Raw genomic sequence first — 20615 nt, forward strand, 5'->3', positions numbered from 1 at the left:
CTGATGCATTCCACCTGCCCGGTGTACTTCATAAGAAGGAGTTTGTCTGTCTCTCATTGCCAAATCGTCTTGGTTCATCCCTGCACGCATCCAGCCTTGTTTTTCTCCTGTCTGCCTGCCGTTGACCATTGTACTTCTGGACCTGGATATTCGTCTCTGCCTGCTCCCTGTCTGGTAACTCTGCCCTATTATTGATTGGATTTCCTGGATCTCTGACCTCTGGATTGCTCTTAGGATTTGGATTCTGGATCACGGACTTTGCCACTCTGACCCAACGGAGAAACACAGAAGCGCCCGCTGCTGCCTTCCACTACTCTGTACCTTCGCCAGAGAGTCCCTCACTAACCTCCTCTCTGTTCAGCAGTTGTCAACCCAACTCCAGTTTCCTCCGGTCCGGTGCCTGGTTCTCACTCACGACCAGACGCTGGACGCCCAACGTCAGCTGGTACATGGAAGCATATTAATCCTTCATTATAACCTCAGACTTCCTGCCTCCTAATGCCTGTTCTCGTACCCCCACAAACGAGCAGACCAAGAGTGACCGGATTTCACGCCTTTTAATATTCACATTGTTCAATAAAACTCCTTTTACCTATCCCTGGGTTCCTGATCTTTGAGTCAAACTTCTGTTGCGTGACAGTTTGTGTGTGTGTGGCATGGGGGGGTTGCTGGGTGGATAGATGTAGGAGGGGAGAGTTGTGGGTTGTGAGGTTGTAGGAGGATGGGGGAGTGGTAGATGGTGCCCTGGTTCCCAGGGTGTTTTACTGGAATATTGGGGTGGGTGCTGTCTGAGAGGGTCTGGTCCTATTGGGCATGCCCTGAGGGTGGTGGGGGTGGAGAGCTGCTTATGGGCTCTTGGGTCTTGGGGCCCTTCGCTCTGGCCACCCTGGATGGCCGGTGCTTGGTGGGGTCAGTGGCTGCCGATCTTGGCCCGCTGGGTCCTGTGCCCTGTATCTGCAGGGGGCTCTGTCTGGGGCCTTCCTCTGCTGCCCTCGGCAGGGGTGGTCTTTGTGGTGGGGTGGCTTGGGTTTGTGCTCTGGGATTTCAGCTGGTCTCTAGGCTGCCCTACTCTGCCTCTAGCCTATGTGAATGCGTGGTCACATTTGCATGATCACACTCATCTCTGCTCACTCCTGATTCCTCATAGTCTGCATGCTGACACAGTCACTGAGTTGTCCAGTGAGTTTATACAAGCTACCTCTGTTTAGGTTTTTTTTGTGGGTTTCTGGTACTTTGTTGTGATACATGTCGTTGTTGCTGTCATTTTTTTTTTTTTTTTTTTAGGAACTCCTGATGATTGTCAGCTTAGTTTACTTGTATTATTAGTTTACCTACATTCCCGATAGAGTACTTCACTCTGACTGCAGGATGGTCTTCCCAGAGTCTCTAAGAGTACAATGGGAGGCAAAGCCTTCGACTATCCGACCTCTCTCATATAACTAGCTCCCATTTTGGGTTCAGGAGGTAGACACCCATTTTACATTTAAAATCAGACTTAAAACCTTCCTTTTTGATCAATCTTTTAGTTAAATGTGGTTAGCCATCTCTTAGTTATGATGCCATAAGCTTAAGGTCCCTTACATTAGTAAATAGCGATGTCTGTTTCAAGCATTGTCATATGTCACTGTCCTCATACTTACTACATGCGTGTTTGGGTAAATGGTAAGTGGACTTTTACTTATATAGCACTTTTTCAGTCTGTTTGATCCCTCAAAGCGCTTTACACTACATATCACGTTCACCCATTCACTCACACAGGCACACCAGGAGGTAACGTGGGGTTAAGTGTCTTGCTGAAGGACACTTCGACATGTAGTCAGTGGAAGTCTGGAATCGATCCAACTACCTTCTGGTTGGAAGATGACTGCTCTTCCTCCTGAGCTACATTTTTGTGTTGCCATGGTGGTTAAGTCAGTTTCTCCACTGGTGGGCAGTACGTAAGTAAGTTCAGAATTCACTCCTGGGAGCCATCGTCAGTTTCAGACACCATTTAGCAGTGGTAATGCGTCATTATAAAGTTGTTTCCAAACGCCAACACGCCCTAAACACTCGCTTTCTAAAGCTCACACAATTTCTACAGTTGTTGTGTTCATCTTCATTCTTCTTCTGCTTTGTTACCTTCCTGATTCTTTTCTTCTCTGATTTGTTTCTTTCACTGGTCACATATCAGCTATTCTGCTGAGCCCTGCTCCTCAATTTTCAGTGGTATTACTCCATCTTCTGCATCAAGTGACGGACAGCTAAGCTCCCTTAAAATGGACCAAATTATGCAAGTAACTGACACAGAAGATAGACAAAACTGTCCATCCATCTGCGTATCTGTCTTCTTTAGACTGCTAAGGGATGTTCCATGATGAGCTCTTCCTTTTAATCTCTCTGCATCTTATTGTCCATGTGTAAATATAAGACAGTAATGGCATCATGAACATTTTTCTCCTCCCTCAGCAGGTCTTCCTGGATAAAAGTTGCAGTGTCAGTTGGTCTCTCTTTCCTGCAACTACAACTTTATTTATAACACACTTTAAAAACAACAAAGTTGAAAAAGTGCTACAATGTGCACATAACATTAAAACTATTAAAATAAATAGAATACAAACATTTGAAACATAGCTGAATAAAATAAAATATTTAAAACAAACTGAACCAGCACCTTACCACGGTGGAGGAGTTTGAGTGTCCTGATGATTGTAGGAGCTATGTTGTCAGGGGCTTTATGCCCCAGGTAAGGTCACTCATGGTAAACAGGTCTCTAGGGGAGGGACCAGACAAAGCGCAGCTAAATAGAGCAGAGCAGGTGTGAGCATACTTATTGCCCCCCGACTTGGCGCTTGTACATTGTTGTTTACCCCAGAGGACGAGAGGGTAGCCTCCTTCTGGTGACAGGTCCTGAATGTTTGTGCTTATGCACCAAACAACAGTTCAGAGTACCCACCCTGATAACCCCAGGTAACCCCTGGCACACCCTAGAAATGCTAAAATAAGGTCACTTATTGTTCAGTTGATGTACTAGGGTGGGTGCACTGGAAAGGTGTCTCTAATGCGTTTGTGTGCAAAATGCCGGTAAAAAAGATACACATCAAAAAGGCCTCAATGTAAAGGGTCAGATAACCCTAGGTCACCACACCTTTTTGGGCCTGACAGGAATGGGTTAGAGACCCCAAAATTGAGTAATTTGTTATTAAAGTGATGCACTACAAGGCTGCACTGGAGTCGTCTCTCCCATGTCTTTGTGCACAAAATGCCAGCCAAAGACACATGTCTCTGAAAGGCCTCCCATGCAAAAGGATTGCCACTAGACACCTGGTGCCAAAACTCTAAGTTTTCAGCACTCCTCCATACAAAGTCATGGCAAGTGGACAACTTGCAGTTTGCCATGATTCCCAGGGCCTTGGGGAACCCACCTTTCAATTTTCAGCATCATAGCATAAAGTATAGTGCAGTTATGGCTCTGTGCATTTGAAGGGTTTCTGGACAAAGTTAACATTGTAGGCATTGCAAACAGACAAAATGATACTTTTTGGACAAAATAGGGGCTTTCCGACTGTAGGAACTTTTTGAAGTTCCTTTAACGTTTTTTTTCGCACATTCGGACAGATAGGAACTAGGGGTAACGGCCCTCAGTTCCTATAACCATTTTAGCTGCTATTCTGAAGTAGGGTCTTTTCAGGGTTCCATAGGAACCCTTATAACATAGGTGTTTGGTGATTGGTAGCTACGCCCCTTGCCAGATTTCCGCTTCTTGTGTCCCTGCCATTAAAAAAAAAAAAAAACACTGTTGCAGCTATGGACGACAAGAACAGAGCATGCGATAATGGACTGATGAGGAGGTTAAACCTTTTATGATTGTCTACGCCACATATTCAGAAACGTTTTGAAGACTCACAGTGGAATATAAACAATGTTGCGACGATCAGTTCTCAGTTAGAGAACGCAGGGATTTATTGCAACGTTCAGCAGTGCATGGAGAAAACTCAAACAAGACTACAAATAAATTAATGTCATGATACATGGGTTTTGGTTCTTTTCTTGTGTTTGGTGTTTTCTTAATTTCAGTGATTAGTTCTGGTTTGTGTCTTTAGTTATGATTTTGCTTCAACACCTTAAGCCACTGACCTGCCTACTCAGGCAATGCCGCAGCAAAGGACTCCTGCGGGGCTTCTGGGGGTGATCAGCCACAGTGAAAACACCAAACGTTCAGAGGAGTTTGAAGGTTAGAAAACAGGACAAGAACCATTAAAGCTTCTTATAGACCTAAGAGCTGAGCTGATCTACTTCACCAGTTTTGCCATCTTTTTTGTATATAATATGGTTCTGGATAAAAGTTTTGTTTTGTAAGTTTTGTAACCTACTGACTAAGAAATAACAATAGAAGATGGGTAGAGCAAGTCCTGTATACGTCTGTATTTCTAGTTTTCTGTAGTGCTTTTAAACTAATATGCGGTGGTTTGTTCTTTCAGACAAATTTAGAGTTGTAAGTCTATTGACTTAAACCACATAGGGGAAAGTTTTATGTGGTTTTATATGGTAATTTATCCATCCATCCATCCATCCATTTTCTGTTGCTTATCCGGAGTCGGGTCGCGGGGGCAGCTGCCTAAGCAGGGAAACCCAGACTTCCCTCTCCCCGGCCACATTCACCAGCTCATCCGAAGGGATCCCGAGGCGTTCCCAGGCCAGCCGAGAGATGTAGTCTGTCCAGCGTGTCCTGGGTCTGCCCCGGGGCCTCCTTCCGGTGGGACGTGCCCGGAACACTTCACCAGGGAGGCGCCCAGGAGGCATCCTAACCAGATGCTTGAGCCACCTCATCTGGCTCCTCTCTATGTGGAGAAGCAGCGGCTCTACTCTGAGCCCCTCCCGGATCACCGAGCTTCTCGTCCTATCTCTAAGGGAGAGCCCGGCCACCCTGCAGAGGAAGCTCATTTCGGCCGCTTGTATTCGAGATCTCGTTCTTTCGGTCATTACCCACAGCTCATGACCATAGGTGAGGGTAGGAACATAGATCGACCGGTAAATTGAGAGCTTTGCCTTTTGGCTCAGTTCTCTCTTCACCACGACAGAGTGATGCAGAGCCCGCATCACTGCAGACGCCGCACCGATCCACCTGTCGATCTCCCGCTCCATCCTTCCCTCACTCGTGAACAAGACCCCGAGATATGTAAACTCCTCCACTTGGGGCAGGACCCCATCGCAGACCCGGAGAGAGCACTCCACCCTTTTCCGGCTGAGGACCATGGTCTCGGATTTGGAGGTGCCGATTCTCATCCCAGCCGCTTCACACTCGGCTGCGAATCGCTCCAGTGTGAGCTGGAGATCACGTCCCGATGAAACCAACAGAACCACGTCATCCGCAAAGAGCAGAGACCCAATCCGGAGGCCACCGAACCGGATCCCCTCCACACCTCGGCTGCGCCTAGAAATTCTGTCCATAAAAGTTATGAACAGAATCGGTGACAGAGGACAGCCTTGGCGGAGTCCAACCCGCACTGGAATCGATTCTGATTTACTGCCGGCAATGCGGACCAAGCTCTGACACCGGTCGTACAGGGACCGGACAGCTCTTACAAGCGGCACTCCATACTCCTGGAGTACCCCCCGCAGGAGTCCCCGGGGAACACGGTCAAATGCCTTCTCCAAATCCACAAAACACATGTAGATTGGTTGGGCAAACTCCCATGCCCCCTCAAAGACCCCAAAGAGGGTGTAGAGCTGGTCCACTGTTCCACGACCGGGACGAAAACCACACTGCTCCTCCTCAATTCGAGGTTCGACTATCTGACGGACCCTCCTCTGTAGTTGGAGTACACCCTCCGGTCCCCCTTTTTGAAGAGGGGGACCACCACCCCAGTCTGCCAGTCCAGGGGGACTGTCCCCGATGTCCACGCGATGCTGCAGAGGCGTGTCAACCAAGACAGCCCTACGGCATCCAGAGCCTTAAGGAACTCTGGGCGGACCTCATCCACCCCCGGGGCCTTGCCACCAAGGAGATTTTTAACCACCTCAGCGACCTCAGCCCCAGAGATAGGCGAGCCAGCACCAGCTACCCCAGACTCTGCTTCCTCATCAGAAGACGTGTTGGTGGGATTGAGGAGGTCTTCGAAGTATTCCCTCCACCGCCTCACAACGTCTCGAGTCGAGGTCAGCAGTCCCCCATCCCCACTGTACACAGTGTTGACGGAGCACTGCTTTCCCCTCCTGAGCCGCCGGATGGTGACCAGAATCTCCTTGAAGCCGTCCGGAAGTCATTCTCCATGGCCTCTCCAAACTCCTCCCACGCCCTAGCTTTTGCCTTAGCGACCGCCGAAGCCGCGCTCCGCTTAGCCCGCCGATACCCATCAGCTGCCTCTGGAGTCCCACAGGCCAAAAAGGCCCGATAGGACTCCTTCTTCAGCTTGACGGCATCCCTTACTGCCGGTGTCCACCAACGAGTTCGGGGGTTACCGCCACGGCAGGCACCGACGACCTTACGGCCATAGCTGTGACTGACCGCCTCGACAATAGAGGCACGGAACACAGCCCATTCAGACTCAATGTCCCCCACCTCACCCGGGACATGGTTGAAGCTCTGCCGGAGATGGGAGTTGAAACTCTTTCTGACAGGGGACTCTGCCAGACGTTCCCAGCAGACCCTCACAACACGCTTGGGTCTGCCAGGCCTGACCGGCATCCTCCCCCACCATCTGAGCCAACGCACCACCAGGTGGTGATCAGTTGACAGCTCCGCCCCTCTCTTCACCCGAGTGTCCAGGACATGCGGCCGCAAGTCCGACGACACGACTACAAAGTCGATCATCGAACTGCGGCCTAGAGTGTCCTGGTGCCAAGTGCACATGTGGACACTCTTATGTCTGAACAAGGTGTTCATATGGACAATCCATGACGAGCACAGAAGTCCAACAACAAAACACCACTCGGATTCAGATCAGAGGGGCCGTTCCTCCCAATCACGCCCCTCCAGGTCTCGCTGTCATTGCCCCCGTGAGCACTGAAGTCCCCCAGCAGAACGAGGGAGTCCCCAGAAGGAGTGCTCTCCAACACCCCCCCCAAGGACTCCAAAAAGGGTGGGTACTCTGAACTGCTATTTGGTGCATAGGCACAAACAACAGTCAGGACCCGTCCCCCCACCCGAAGGCGGAGGGAGGCTACCCTTTCGTCCACCGGGGTAAACCCCAACGTACAGGCGCCAAGTTGGGGGGCAATGAGCAGGCCTACACCTGCTCGGCGCCTCTCACCGGGAGCAACTCCAGAATGGAAGAGGGTCCAGCCCCTTTTGAGGGCAGTTGTTCCAGAGCCCAAGCTATGCGTCGAGGTGAGTCCAACTATATCTAGCCGGAACCGCTCAACCTCGCGCACCAGCTCAGGCTCCTTCCCCGCCAGAGAGGTGACATTCCACGTCCCTAGAGCTAGCTTTTGCAGCCGAGGATCAGACCGCCAGGGTCCCCGCCTCTGGCAGCCGCCCAGGTCACAATGCATCTGACCCCTATGGCCCCTCCCATAGGTGGTGAGCCCACGGGAGGAGAGGCCCATGTCTCCCTTTCGGGCTGAGCCCGACCGGGCCCCATGGGCAAAGGCCCGGCCACCAGGCGCTCGCCTCCGTGCCCCACCTTCAGGCCTGGCTCCAGAGGGGGGCCCCAGTGACCCACGTCCGGGCAAGGGAAACCTTGGTCCTTGTTTTTTCATCATCATAAGGGTAATTTATTTATTGGTAAAACCATTATTTTAATCATGGCAACTCTCCCCATGATGATATGGGTAGGGAGTTCCACCATGTGAGGTCTTCCTCCATAGATTTTAAAAGCTGAACATAATTTAGTTTTGTCAACTCTGACAGCCTGGGGGAAATGTTTATACATAGGTTTTTTATGTCACCTGGCTGTAATGTGGTAATAGGAATATTCTGGCAATTACAGTTAAAAGGCAGAACTGTCGACTTGGACCAATTAATAATTTGAGATTAATAAGATTCATTAAAGAGTGGTGATGGATGTCATTATGAGTGTGAAAGGTCTGTGAGTTCTGTAGGAAAAGTAATACATCATCAGCAAAAAGAATTATCTTATGCTTTTTAGTTTTCCCTGGATGCCTTTAATATCTTTATTTAGCTAGATAGCAGCTTCTAGAGGTTCAATAAAAAATTCAAAGGGTATTTTTTTTCCCCTTTCTTTTTCCCATAAGATGAAAAAACGGATTATAAAAAAGAAAAAACCCCCAAACAGTCCAGCCAGGGCGGGCGGAGGGGGTCCGGAGGAGGGACCAGACCAAAACAAGACAGGCCCCTCGACAAAGGTCAGGGGGGCCACCTGGAGGCTGAACAGACGGCAGGATTAGGTCAGGAGGCCGGCCAGGGGGCCGGACGGACCGGGGCAGAACCTCCGGAGGACGACCCGGAGGCTGTGAAGACAACCGAATCTCAGGCGGACGGGCAGGCTTGGGCCAGCGCTCTGGAGGACAAGCAGGCTGGATCACCAGAGGCCGAGCAGGCTTGGACCGTCGCTCTGGAAGACGGGCAGACAGGATCTCTGGCGGCGGACGGGCAGACAGGATCTCTGGCGGCGGACGGGCAGACAGGATCTCTGGCGGCGGACGGGCAGACAGGAGCTCTGTGTCGGGCACCAGTTGCGGGTAAGGGGCGTCTCGACCGAGACCCCCTCGGAAACAGGAATCAGAAGAGAGGCGTCACCACTGGAGACCCCCTCAGGGACAGGGACCAGAAGAGGAGCGTCACCACTGGAGACCCCCTCAGGGACAGGGACCAGAAGAGGAGCGTCACAATCGTTGACCTCCTCAGGAACTGGGACCAGAAGAGAGGCGTCACAACCAGAGACCCCCTCAGGGACAGGAACCAGAAGAGGAGCGTCACCACTGGAGACCCCCTCAGGGACAGGGACCAGAGAGGCGTCACCACTGGAGACCCCCTCAGGGACAGGGACCAGAAGAGGAGCGTCACAATCGTTGACCCCCTCAGGAACTGTGGCCAGAAGAGAGGCGTCACAACCAGAGACCCCCTCAGGGACAGGAACCAGAAGAGACGGGCAGGACCTGGGCACCGGCGTGGGACGCCGAAGAGCTGGGCAGGACCGCGGAGCTGGCATGGGACGCTGCAGAGCAGGGCAGGACCTCGGAGCTGGCGTCGGACGCTGCAGAGCAGGGCAGGACCTCGGAGCTGTCGGACGCTGCAGCGCAGGGCAGGACCTCGGACCAGGTGTGGAGAGCTGGGGCGCTGGAGCAGACCTAGGAGCAGGCGTGGAGAGCTGGGGCACTGGAACTGGAGGCGAAACTAGAGGCGTGGGCCTGGGAGCCCGTGACGACACCCGTGACCGTGGAGCTGATGGCGTCACTCGAGACGTGAAGCGATGAGCCGGCGGACGGAGTTCTGCCCTTGCCCTTTGAACAGTGGACTCTAACCCTAGGTCAGCTGCTCCAGGAAAGGTGAGGTACTCAGTCCACAACCTTACCAACCTGGTAGCAGTCGCCACCCGTACAAGGGGTGGATAAAGCCCCTCCAAACTCCTGAGGTAGGAGTCCTCGGCCAGGAATAAACAGTCCACCAAATGGTCGCGCTCTGTGATGTCCTTATATGGCCAGCTCATTCTGCCTGCTGAGTCCGGTTCTGGTCAGATCCTACTGTCATGAATGGCGGCGGAGGTGAGGACCCAAATGCAGGCAGGAGGCAGAACTGGTGCAGGTAAAAGTTTGTCTCACATTGGTGCTTTTCCTGCTTCCCACACAACACTTGCTGATGTTCCTGGAAGGTCCTTATTTTTATAAATATATGCTCCATTCTTTACAAAAAAAAATAAAATAAATAAAAATAAAAAAATAAAAAAAAAATAAAAATCTATGTCTTTAAGTAATGATGTACTAAATCTCCAGTTGCTAGCTGGTGATGTGACTTTCTTATTCCCTAAAGTGAAAGAAGCTGGTGCATGGTGCTGATGGGATGGATTTTAGTTTTTGAAATATTGCTTATCAGAGAACTGCTAACTAAAAAGTGATCTAATCTGGAATAAGAGTGGTGAACTGATGAGTAGGTGTATTCTCTCAGCATAGGATTGTGAGAATGCCATGCATCACGAAGACCAAAATCCTTTATGTAGCCCCGTGAGAAAAATGAGATTTAAGTTTGTTTAATTTGCTTGTGAGTTATATATGTGGTTAATGTGGTGTAGCCATAAAATGTCATAAGTATGATGTTTTTTGTTTTCTTTATTAATGCAGTGTCATTAACATGCTGGACTGTGACTGTCATGGACAAATAAGGACACAGAAAGTTCCCGAAGGGACATTCTTTTGTTTTATTGGATAAAACGTGTGTCCGTATTTTCTTTTGTGATGCTGACTGGAAGAGAGGAGGAAACAGGAACAATAAAAGAAGGGGCAAAAGCGAGAGTGAGGAGGAGGAAAAGAGAAGAGGATGAGACAGAGAGGAGAGAGCGGACGAGAAGAAGCAGAGAGAGAAAGGGAGGAAAAGCGAGACATTTTCTCTCCATTTATAGTTGCGCTTGATCCTGACGCGATACCCAGTTGTCCGCTGCACGGGTGTTTTCGGAGACTCGTAGGAGATGAAAGACCGGGGACGAGCGTGGCTAGTGGCTAGCAGCTTCCCACGTGCCGGGAAGTGGAGGCTTTAGGGCTTCTGCTTGCCAGTTGCGTAGTAAAGGATAGCAAGGGTGATTTCCCACGACTGCCGGTAAGGTTTTGTCGGTCAAGGGGAGTCTCTTCAGGACAGATTCTTCTGGAAAAATCCTCTCTAGGACTAGAGTTACCCTGTAGCTATGGGGCACATGCTGCACAGGCCTGAAACGAGTGTCTAGCACGTGCAACGAACTGTGAGTGAGTGTGTGTGGGGGGCCCATTTTGTTTTTTATTCCCTTTGGTTTAAAGGATTACTTTTGGTAATTTAAACAAGCTTGCCTTGCAATTATTTACTTTCTTGCTATTCCCTGTTGTTCATTTGGAAGAACAGAATCAGTAAATTCAACTAAGTGCTGTGAGGGAAATATTTGTGTCATTAAAGTTCAGCAAACAGTTTTATTTTTTTAAAACGGTTGTCTGGAGTCATAATTATTATTCAGGTAATATTCTGAAACATTATTCAAGTTAACGTCTGTACAGAGCCATAGGTGAACCGTGTTGGTAAAAATACCTCAAACTCGAAGAACCCAACCACCCCATCAGGTTAAACTTTTTACTCATACGGGGAAAGGCGATGGGGTGCTACATTTATATATTGTTTGCCAGTGTTAGCAGCCAGTTAGTGATATTTCCTGTGTTGCTGAGTCAGCTCACTGCAGAGTCCAGCACCAGGTTGAGGTCCCCTCCCATAATGACCGTGTTGTTTAGGTGATCCAAGAATGAAGCAAAAAAATAAATAAATAATCAAAATAAAAAAAAGTGGAAAAAGGAGTCATCATCAACATTTGGACCATATATATTTGCAATGCATAGGTTAAGATTGTGGCTAGATAAATCAAGTAATATAAATCTACCTTCTGGATCTACAACTGCACTGTTTAGACTGAAATTTACTTTTTTATTTAAAAGGATGCTACACCTCTCTGTCTGGAGTTATAACAGACTGAGAACATGGGAGAAAACTGAACTGTTCTGAGTGCATCTGCTGATGTTTCACCCAGATGTGTGTCTGGTAATAGCCAGATGTGTCTCTGCCTGTAGATCTATTAATCTATTAAAGATTTTAACTTATTTTACCTGGAACCAGCTCCATGTACATTCCAGGTGAGAAACCTTAGTGCACTCATGCTTACATTATTGGGGTTTGTGTATGTGTGTGTGCATGCATGTTGCTGAGTGTTGCATAGTATGCATATGTGTCCTGTCTAACTGTGTGCTGAATTTCTGTGTGTGTTGGTGTGTTTGAGACTGGTACTGATGTTGGTATTCCTATTTAACCACGAGCACATTAGCAAACAAAATCACCAACAGTGAGATAACAGAAATAATTCAAACATAGATTAATTCAAACATAGATGGACAGCACGGATAGACAACAGAATATCTGCTGGGTTGCCTCTGGGTGGAGAAATCGCTCCGAGTGAGTTTTCCACTCTTTTTGATGTAGAAGCTTTGGATGTTGTTGGAGTGGCCGCATTGGGTTTCCTGTGACAGTCTGCTCGTAACACTGTTCAATAAATTGATCAAGAAATTCCTTCAGGTGGTCCAGTCCTGCGTTTTCCTCCTGAGTGTTTGTGAAAGAGAAAAATATTGTTAAGCAAAGAAAAGATCAGCTTTCCAATAGTTGGTATATATTGGCACAATTTCTATTGATGATGATGTTTTGGCCCAACTGACTGACGTCCAACCAGGAGCTCCACTATTTAAGATGACGTTCATTCAGGGCAGCTGTGGTTATTTAGCACAGCTTGCCATTTGCTGTCTTGGACTGGAGGTTGTAGTGTGTGTGTGTGTGTGTGTGTGTGTGTGTGTGTGTGTGTGTGTTTGGTGCATTGTTATCAGATAGACCAGCTTGTGGTGATTGCTGTGTAACAAGCTTGAATTTGAGTTCTTTTGCTAGTTGGATAACTTTGAGAACAGCTTTAACCCTTTAGTATTGTTTTGGTTACTTTTAAATCTTTGGTTGTGGTTGTTTGCTTTGAGTTTTGCTGCCTTTTGCTGTTCATTCAGCTGCAGTCTTTTTGTTTTGATTGTAAAATAAACATTTTACTTACTCTACCTAATTTCTTGTCCTTAATGTTGGCAACCCATTTCCCTTAGCAGAGCTGGGGTTGTAACACTGCTGAGTCCCAGATTTCAGCTGTTGTCTGATTCTCCTCTTCATGATGCTTCAAACATGTTCAGTAGGAGACAGATGTGGACGCAGCAGGACATTAAAACACACTGTGTGTATGAAGCTGCTGGAAGTTGTTCAGAATGAAGTCTGACATCGTCCTACTGAAATAACCACCCACCTCCCAGAAAATACATAATTTATTCTCCAAAAGTACACAATTATTTGGAGACAGAATGAAAAATTAAGTTTGTGGTGAATAAAGAGGCAAAAAGTGAAAAATCAATAATTCAACATGTGAAAATGTCAGAAAGTCCAAATAAAGACAGAATGAGGCAAACAAACTAAGAGTGAAACACTGGGAGGATTTTCATTTCCAGCATCATGAAGTGAAACTAACTGCAGCTGACAAGAAGTGAACACAACATCCTGATATTCAGTGTGAAGCTTTGACTGGAAACAACATGTGGATCCTGGAAGAGGCACAGCTTCCATCTTTAAAGGACTGGAAGAGGAAGAAGTTTCCAAGGAATCATTTAGAAGAGTTTCACACAGAAACTGGTTGAATCTGAAAAGATGTTTCTGAGTGAAAGAGACAGACATGTACAGACTGTTCACCAGTCAGAGTTTCTCTGACATGAAACTCTTTACACTCAACACAGAGACACCCAGGAACCAGAAAAGGAACCAGACTTGAACCTGAACCCAAATCCAGCATAGAGAGGATGAGTGAATGTGGTGATGAAGGTGTGGAGGTGGATCAGTGAGTCAGAGGAGACTCTGTAGAAGGACAGAGAGCCAGCAGGACAGTCCACATACACTGCTACTCTGTTAGAGACAGAGGAGGAGGAGGAGGAGGAGGAGGAGGAGGAGGAGGAGGAGGAGATGGGTGTTCCTCTGTAATTGTACCATACAGAGTAACCTTCATTATCAGAGCATCTCAGACTCCAGGACTGATCATTAAATCCAAATCTACAGTCTTTGTCATCTCCTCCCCTCCTGATTTCTCTGTTGCTCACTGATATAAAAACGAGTCCTCCCCACCCGACCTCCCAGTAGCAGCGACCAGTCAGAACATTTCCACACAGCAACTGAGGCCAGTTAAATCTGTCTGGATGATCAGGAAATGACTGAAACTCCTCCACACATGTCACCTTCCTGTTGTTTTCAGACAGTTTGAGTCTTCTGTCCACTGTGTTTGTGTCGATAGTGAGTGGACAGGAATCTGATGGAGAGAACAAACACAATCCAGCTGCAGTTATTGATCTATTGACACTTTGATGCTGACTGATGAATGAGTGATGGGACAGTGTGAAGATGGTTGAATGTGATGAATCCAATGAAAAACACACTTACACTTCCTCAGACCTCCTGGTCTCAACCATGGTTCTCCAGCAGGCTCCACCCTGAAAGGAGGAGGGGGTCAAAGCAGGACAGTCACGCTAACATGGACATTACATGGCTCTCATACACACTTTGTTCTACACTGAGAAAAGCTCAGATCTATGAAACCATGTGAACATTGGCTTCAGTTAAACAGAGAAAACCTAAACAGACATGACAATGAAAGCAGCAGAAGATGCTGAAACTGAGACTCTCATCAGTTACAGAAAGAAAATGAAACCTGGTTTATTTACTGATCTCAGTTCTGGAACCAGTATCAGAACAAAAAGTGATGAATGAAAGCAGTCAGAGTGCTGATCAGCTGTGGAAGTTCAGAACAACACTTGTAATCCAAAGAAAAGATTGGATTGGCAATGAGAGAACAGAAGCAGCATCAGCTCACACAGGCACATCAGGACTATGAGGAACAGGATGTCCTGCTTTATCTGCAGCAGATGGACACACAGCCTCAAACATAGATTATCACACATATACAGATGTATCATTGGATGCTGGCTGTCTCTGAAACAACTGCAAGTCTGAAGAAGCTCATGAACCATCTATCATCTGGAGCCAGAAAATCCCAAGCATCTGTAAAAAGTCTTTTCTTAAAGTCAGATGAAGAATGTCTTCATCATCAGATCAGCATCCTGACACACAGCTGGTCCACATGGCTCCAGTTCTTTCTACCAGCCACAATGAAATCAGAGTCAGCTGGAAAAACAAACCATCTCTGTCTACCTCCTCTTCTCAGATCAGATCAGGTGAGAGGTTCCACTGACTGTCTCCATCATGTTGATCAGATGTTGGCAGCTGATTGAGGGAAACCTATAAATTCTGTCATGCATGATGTTGCTTAGAGTGCTGGTACTAACTTAAGACCATATGAAAGAAAGATGTTGGAGGGAATGAGTGTTCAGGGAACTACACAGTTCCTGCTCCATATACACCTTGGTATCTGTCTCATCTGGATTCATGTTCTGGGTGTGTTGCTGTGACTCAGCATCAGGTGCCTAAAACCAGCAGGAGCATCTTTGAGCATCAGCATCCATGAGGAGCTTTGCTTCCACCATTTATGGTTAAAGGTGTCCTCATAGAGAGAGGGATACAAGTCTGATCCACATGTGCACATTTCCAGCTGGATTCAGGTTTATACCTAAACAGGATCATGTTCATGCTTTTAAAAATATTTATGCTAAGCTAGGCTAACATCCATCCATCCATCCATCCATCCATCCATCCATCCATCCATTTTCTGTTGCTTATCCGGAGTCGGGTCGCACAGGCAGCTGCCTAAGCAAGGAAACCCAGACTTCCCTCTCCACAGCCACATTCACCAGCTCATCCGGAGGGATCCCGAGGCGTTCTCAGGCCAGCCAAGAGATGTATTCCCTCCAGCGTGTCCTGGGTCTTCCCTGGGGCCTCTTTCCGGTGGGACGTGCCCGGAAACACTTCACACCATTTAGCAGTGGTAATGCGTCATTATAAAGTTGTTTCCAAATGCCAACACGCCCTAAACACTCGCTTTCTAAAGCTCACACAATTTCTACAGTTGTTGTGTTCATCTTCATTCTTCTTCTGCTTTGTTCCCTTCCTGATTCTTTTCTTCTCTGATTTGTTTCTTTCACTGGTCACATATCAGCTATTCTGCTGAGCCCTGCTCCTCAATTTTCAGTGGTATTACTCCATCTTCTGCATCAAGTGACGGACAGCTAAGCTCCCTTAAAATGGACCAAATTATGCAAGTAACTGACACAGAAGATAGACAAAACTGTCCATCCATCTGCGTATCTGTCTTCTTTAGACTGCTAAGGGATGTTCCATGATGAGCTCTTCCTTTTAATCTCTCTGCATCTTATTGTCCATGTGTAAATATAAGACAGTAATGGCATCATGAACATTTTTCTCTCCCTCAGCAGGTCTTCCTGGATAAAAGTTGCAGTGTCAGTTGGTCTCTCTTTCCTGCAACTACAACTTTATTTATAACACACTTTAAAAACAACAAAGTTGAAAAAGTGCTACAATGTGCACATAACATTAAAACTATTAAAATAAATAGAATACAAACATTTGAAACATAGCTGAATAAAATAAAATATTTAAAACAAACTGAACCACCACCTTACCACGGTGGAGGAGTTTGAGTGTCCTGATGATTGTAGGAGCTATGTTGTCAGGGGCTTTATGCCCCAGGTAAGGTCACTCATGGTAAACAGGTCTCTAGGGGAGGGACCAGACAAAGCGCAGCTAAATAGAGCAGAGCAGGTGTGAGCATACTTATTGCCCCCCGACTTGGCGCTTGTACATTGTTGTTTACCCCAGAGGACGAGAGGGTAGCCTCCTTCTGGTGACAGGTCCTGAATGTTTGTGCTTATGCACCAAACAACAGTTCAGAGTACCCACCCTGATAACCCCAGGTAACCCCTGACACACCCTAGAAATGCTAAAATAAGGTCACTTATTGTTCAGTTGATGTACTAGGGTGGGTGCACTGGAAAGGTGTCTCTAATGTGTTTGTGTGCAAAATGCCGGTAAAAAAGATACACATCAAAAAGGCCTCAATGTAAAGGGTCAGATAACCCTAGGTCACCACACCTTTTTGGGCCTGACAGGAATGGGTTAGAGACCCCAAAATTGAGTCATTTGTTATTAAAGTGATGCACTACAAGGCTGCACTGGAGTCGTCTCTCCATGTCTTTGTGCACAAAATGCCAGCCAAAGACACATGTCTCTGAAAGGCCTCCATGCAAAAGGATTGCCACTAGACACCTGGTGCCAAAACTCTAAGTTTTCAGCACTCCTCCATACAAAGTCATGGCAAGTGGACAACTTGCAGTTTGCCATGATTCCCAGGGCCTTGGGGAACCCACCTTTCAATTTTCAGCATCATAGCATAAAGTATAGTGCAGTTATGGCTCTGTGCATTTGAAGGGTTTCTGGACAAAGTTAACATTGTAGGCATTGCAAACAGACAAAATGATACTTTTTGGACAAAATAGGGGCTTTCCGACTGTAGGAACTTTTTGAAGTTCCTTTAACGTTTTTTTTCGCACATTCGGACAGATAGGAACTAGGGGTAACGGCCCTCAGTTCCTATAACCATTTTAGCTGCTATTCTGAAGTAGGGTCTTTTCAGGGTTCCATAGGAACCCTTATAACATAGGTGTTTGGTGATTGGTAGCTACGCCCCTTGCCAGATTTCCGCTTCTTGTGTCCCTGCCATTAAAAAAAAAATAAAAACACTGTTGCAACTATGGACGACAAGAACAGAGCATGCGATAATGGACTGATGAGGAGGTTAAACCTTTTATGATTGTCTACGCCACATATTCAGAGACGTTTTGAAGACTCACAGTGGAATATAAACAATGTTGCGACGATCAGTTCTCAGTTAGAGAACGCAGGGATTTATTGCAACGTTCAGCAGTGCATGGAGAAAACTCAAACAGACTACAAATAAATTAATGTCATGATACATGGGTTTTGGTTCTTTTCTTGTGTTTGGTGTTTTCTTAATTTCAGTGATTAGTTCTGGTTTGTGTCTTTAGTTATGATTTTGCTTCAACACCTTAAGCCACTGACCTGCCTACTCAGGCAATGCCGCAGCAAAGGACTCCTGCGGGGTTTCTGGGGGTGATCAGCCACAGTGAAAACATCAAACGTTCAGAGGAGTTTGAAGGTTAGAAAACAGGACAAGAACCATTAAAGCTTCTTATAGACCTAAGAGCTGTTCTCAAATACCACCCAAATAGCTGAGCTGATCTACTTCACCAGTTTTGCCATCTTTTTTGTATATAATATGGTTCTGGATAAAAGTTTTGTTTTGTAAGTTTTGTAACCTACTGACTAAGAAATAACAATAGAAGATGGGTAGAGCAAGTCTGTATACGTCTGTATTTCTAGTTTTCTGTAGTGCTTTTAAACTAATATGCGTGGTTTGTTCTTTCAGAGAAATTTAGAGTTGTAAGTCTATTGACTTAAACCACATAGAGGAAAGTTTTATGTGGTTTTATATGGTAATTTATCCATCCATCCATCCATCCATTTTCTTCCGCTTATCCGGAGTCGGGTCGCGGGGGCAGCTGCCTAAGCAAGGAAACCCAGACTTCCCTCTCCACAGCCACATTCACCAGCTCATCCGGAGGGATCCCGAGGCGTTCTCAGGCCAGCCAAGAGATGTAGTCCCTCCAGCGTGTCCTGGGTCTTCCCTGGGGCCTCTTTCCGGTGGGACGTGCCCGGAACACTTCACCAGGGAGGCGCCCAGGAGGCATCCTTACCAGATGCTCGAGCCACCTCATCTGGCTCCTCTCTATGTGGAGAAGCAGCGGCTCTACTCTGAGCCCCTCCCGGATCACCGAGCTTCTCGCCCTATCTCTAAGGGAGAGCCCGGCCACCCTGCGGAGAAAAATAATTTCGGCTGCTTGTATTCGTGATCTTGTTCTTTCAGTCACTACCCACAGCTCGTGACCATAGGTCAGGGTAGGAACATAGATCGAATGGTAAATCGAGAGCCTTGTCTTTTGCCTCAGCTCCTTCTTCACCATGACAGACAGATGCAGAGTCCGCATCACTGCAGATGCTGCACCGATCCGTCTGTCGATCTCCTGCTCCAACCTTCACTCGTGAACAAGACCCCGAGATATGTGAAGTCCTCCACTTGGGGCAGGACCTCATTGCCGACCCGGAGAAGACACTCCACCTTTTTCCGGCTGAGGACCATGGTCTCGGATTTGGAGGTGCTGATTCTCATCTTAGCCGCTTCACACTCAGCTGCGAATTGCTCCAGTGAGAGCTGAAGATCACGCCCGATGAAGCCAACAGAACCACATCATCCGCAAAGAGCAGAGACCCAATCCGGAGGCCACCAAACCGGATCCCCTCAACACCACGGCTGCGCCTAGAAATTCTGTTCATAAAAGTTATGAACAGAATCGGTGACTAAGGGCAAAAAGGGCCAAATTCACTTACTTACAGCAAAGTTGTGATAAACACTGCAGATGTGAAATGTTTCTCCTTCCAGCTGTGGAAGAACTCAGCCTCAAATTAACTTTCAACCCCATTTCTGAAAAGTTGGTAGTCTGTGTAAAAACTGAATTCAATCATCTGAAAATCTCATGAACTGATATTTGGAGAATAAAAGACTTTAACACTGCTTTCATTCTCAGTATTTTAACATGTTTTCAGCTGTTATTTTCCAGTATATATGACATGCAAACCTCTGACGTTACCTTACTCTGACTTTAAACATGTGTCCCTCAGCTTAGCTTGTGGACAACTTGAGGACAACCGTTTGAGAATATCTATTTCATTTGAACTAGGTGAGTGAGTTTAGGGAAATATCTAAACTCGGAACACCTCACCAGGGAGGTGTCCAGGAGGCATCCTGACCAGATGCCCGAGCCACCTCATCTGGCTCCTCTCGATGCGAAGGAGCAGCGACTCTACTCTGAGCCCCTCCCGGATCACTGAGCTTCTCACCCTATCTCTAAGGGGAGAGCCGGCCACCCTGCGGAGGAAAACTCATTTCAGTCGCTTTTACTAGCAATCTTGTTTTTTCGGTCACTACGCAGAGCTCATGACCATAGGTGAGGGTGGGAACATAGATCGGACCGTTAAATCGAGAGCTTTGCCTTTGGCTCAGCTCCTTCTTCACCATGCATCACTGCAGACACCGCACCGATCCGCCTGTCGATCTCCCGCTCCATCCTTCTCTCACTCGTGAACAAGACCCCGAGATACTTGAACTCCTCCACTTGGGGCAGGACCTCATTACTGACCTGGAGAAAACACTCCACCCTTTTCTGGCTGAGAACCATGGTCTCAGATTTGGAGGTGCTAATTCTAACCCCACTACTTCACACTCGGTTCTGAATCACTCCAGCAAGAGCTCATGTTCATGGCCCGATGAAGCCAACAGAACCACCATCATCTGCAAAAAGGCAGAGACCAATCCTGAGGCCACCAAACTGGATCACCTCAACACCTTGGCTGCACCTAGAAATTCCGTCCATAAAAGTTATGAACAGAATCTGTGACAAAGGGCAGCCTTAGCGGAGTCCAACCCTCACCAGAAACGACTCTGATGCGGAGATGAGGTCCAAGCTCTGACATACCGGTACGTACAGGGACTGGACAGCTCGTACAAAGGGGTCCGGGCACTCCATACTCCTGGAGTACCCCCAACAGGAGTCCCCGGGTACACGGTTGAACGCCTTCTCCAAGTCCACAAAGCACATGTAGACTGGTTCAGCGAACTCCCATGCCCCCTCCAAGATCATGAAGAGAGTGCAGAGCTGGTTCCACTGTTCCACGACCGGGACGAAAAACCACATTGCTCCTCTTCAATCCAAAGTTTCAACTATCCGACGGACCCTCCTTTCCAACACCCTGAATAGACCTTACCAGGAGGCTGAGGAGTGTGATCCCCCTGTAGTTGGAGCACACCCTCCGGACCCCCTTTATAAAGAGGGGGGGGGGGGACTTCCGG

General features: G+C 47.5%; 2 protein-coding genes across 2 annotated transcripts in view; one reads left to right on the forward strand and one right to left on the reverse strand.

Moving 5' to 3' along the window:
- The window catches only part of b3gnt9 (UDP-GlcNAc:betaGal beta-1,3-N-acetylglucosaminyltransferase 9), a 615230-nt gene that overhangs the window by 488404 nt on the left and 106211 nt on the right, over positions 1–20615 (forward strand). The gene's annotated exons all lie outside the window — the stretch shown is intronic.
- The window catches only part of LOC121646919 (protein NLRC3-like), a 37235-nt gene continuing 29932 nt past the window's right edge, over positions 13313–20615 (reverse strand). The window contains exons 9-10 of the mRNA XM_041996033.1: positions 14102–14151; positions 13313–13970 (exon numbers count right to left, since the gene is read on the reverse strand). Coding sequence (XP_041851967.1) covers positions 13399–13970; positions 14102–14151 — 622 coding nt within the window. The 3' untranslated portion in view covers positions 13313–13398. The remainder of the gene's footprint in view (positions 13971–14101; positions 14152–20615) is intronic.

Source organism: Melanotaenia boesemani, chromosome 10 (assembly GCF_017639745.1).
Source record: "Melanotaenia boesemani isolate fMelBoe1 chromosome 10, fMelBoe1.pri, whole genome shotgun sequence".
In the NCBI taxonomy this organism is placed as follows: Eukaryota; Metazoa; Chordata; class Actinopteri; order Atheriniformes; family Melanotaeniidae; genus Melanotaenia; species Melanotaenia boesemani.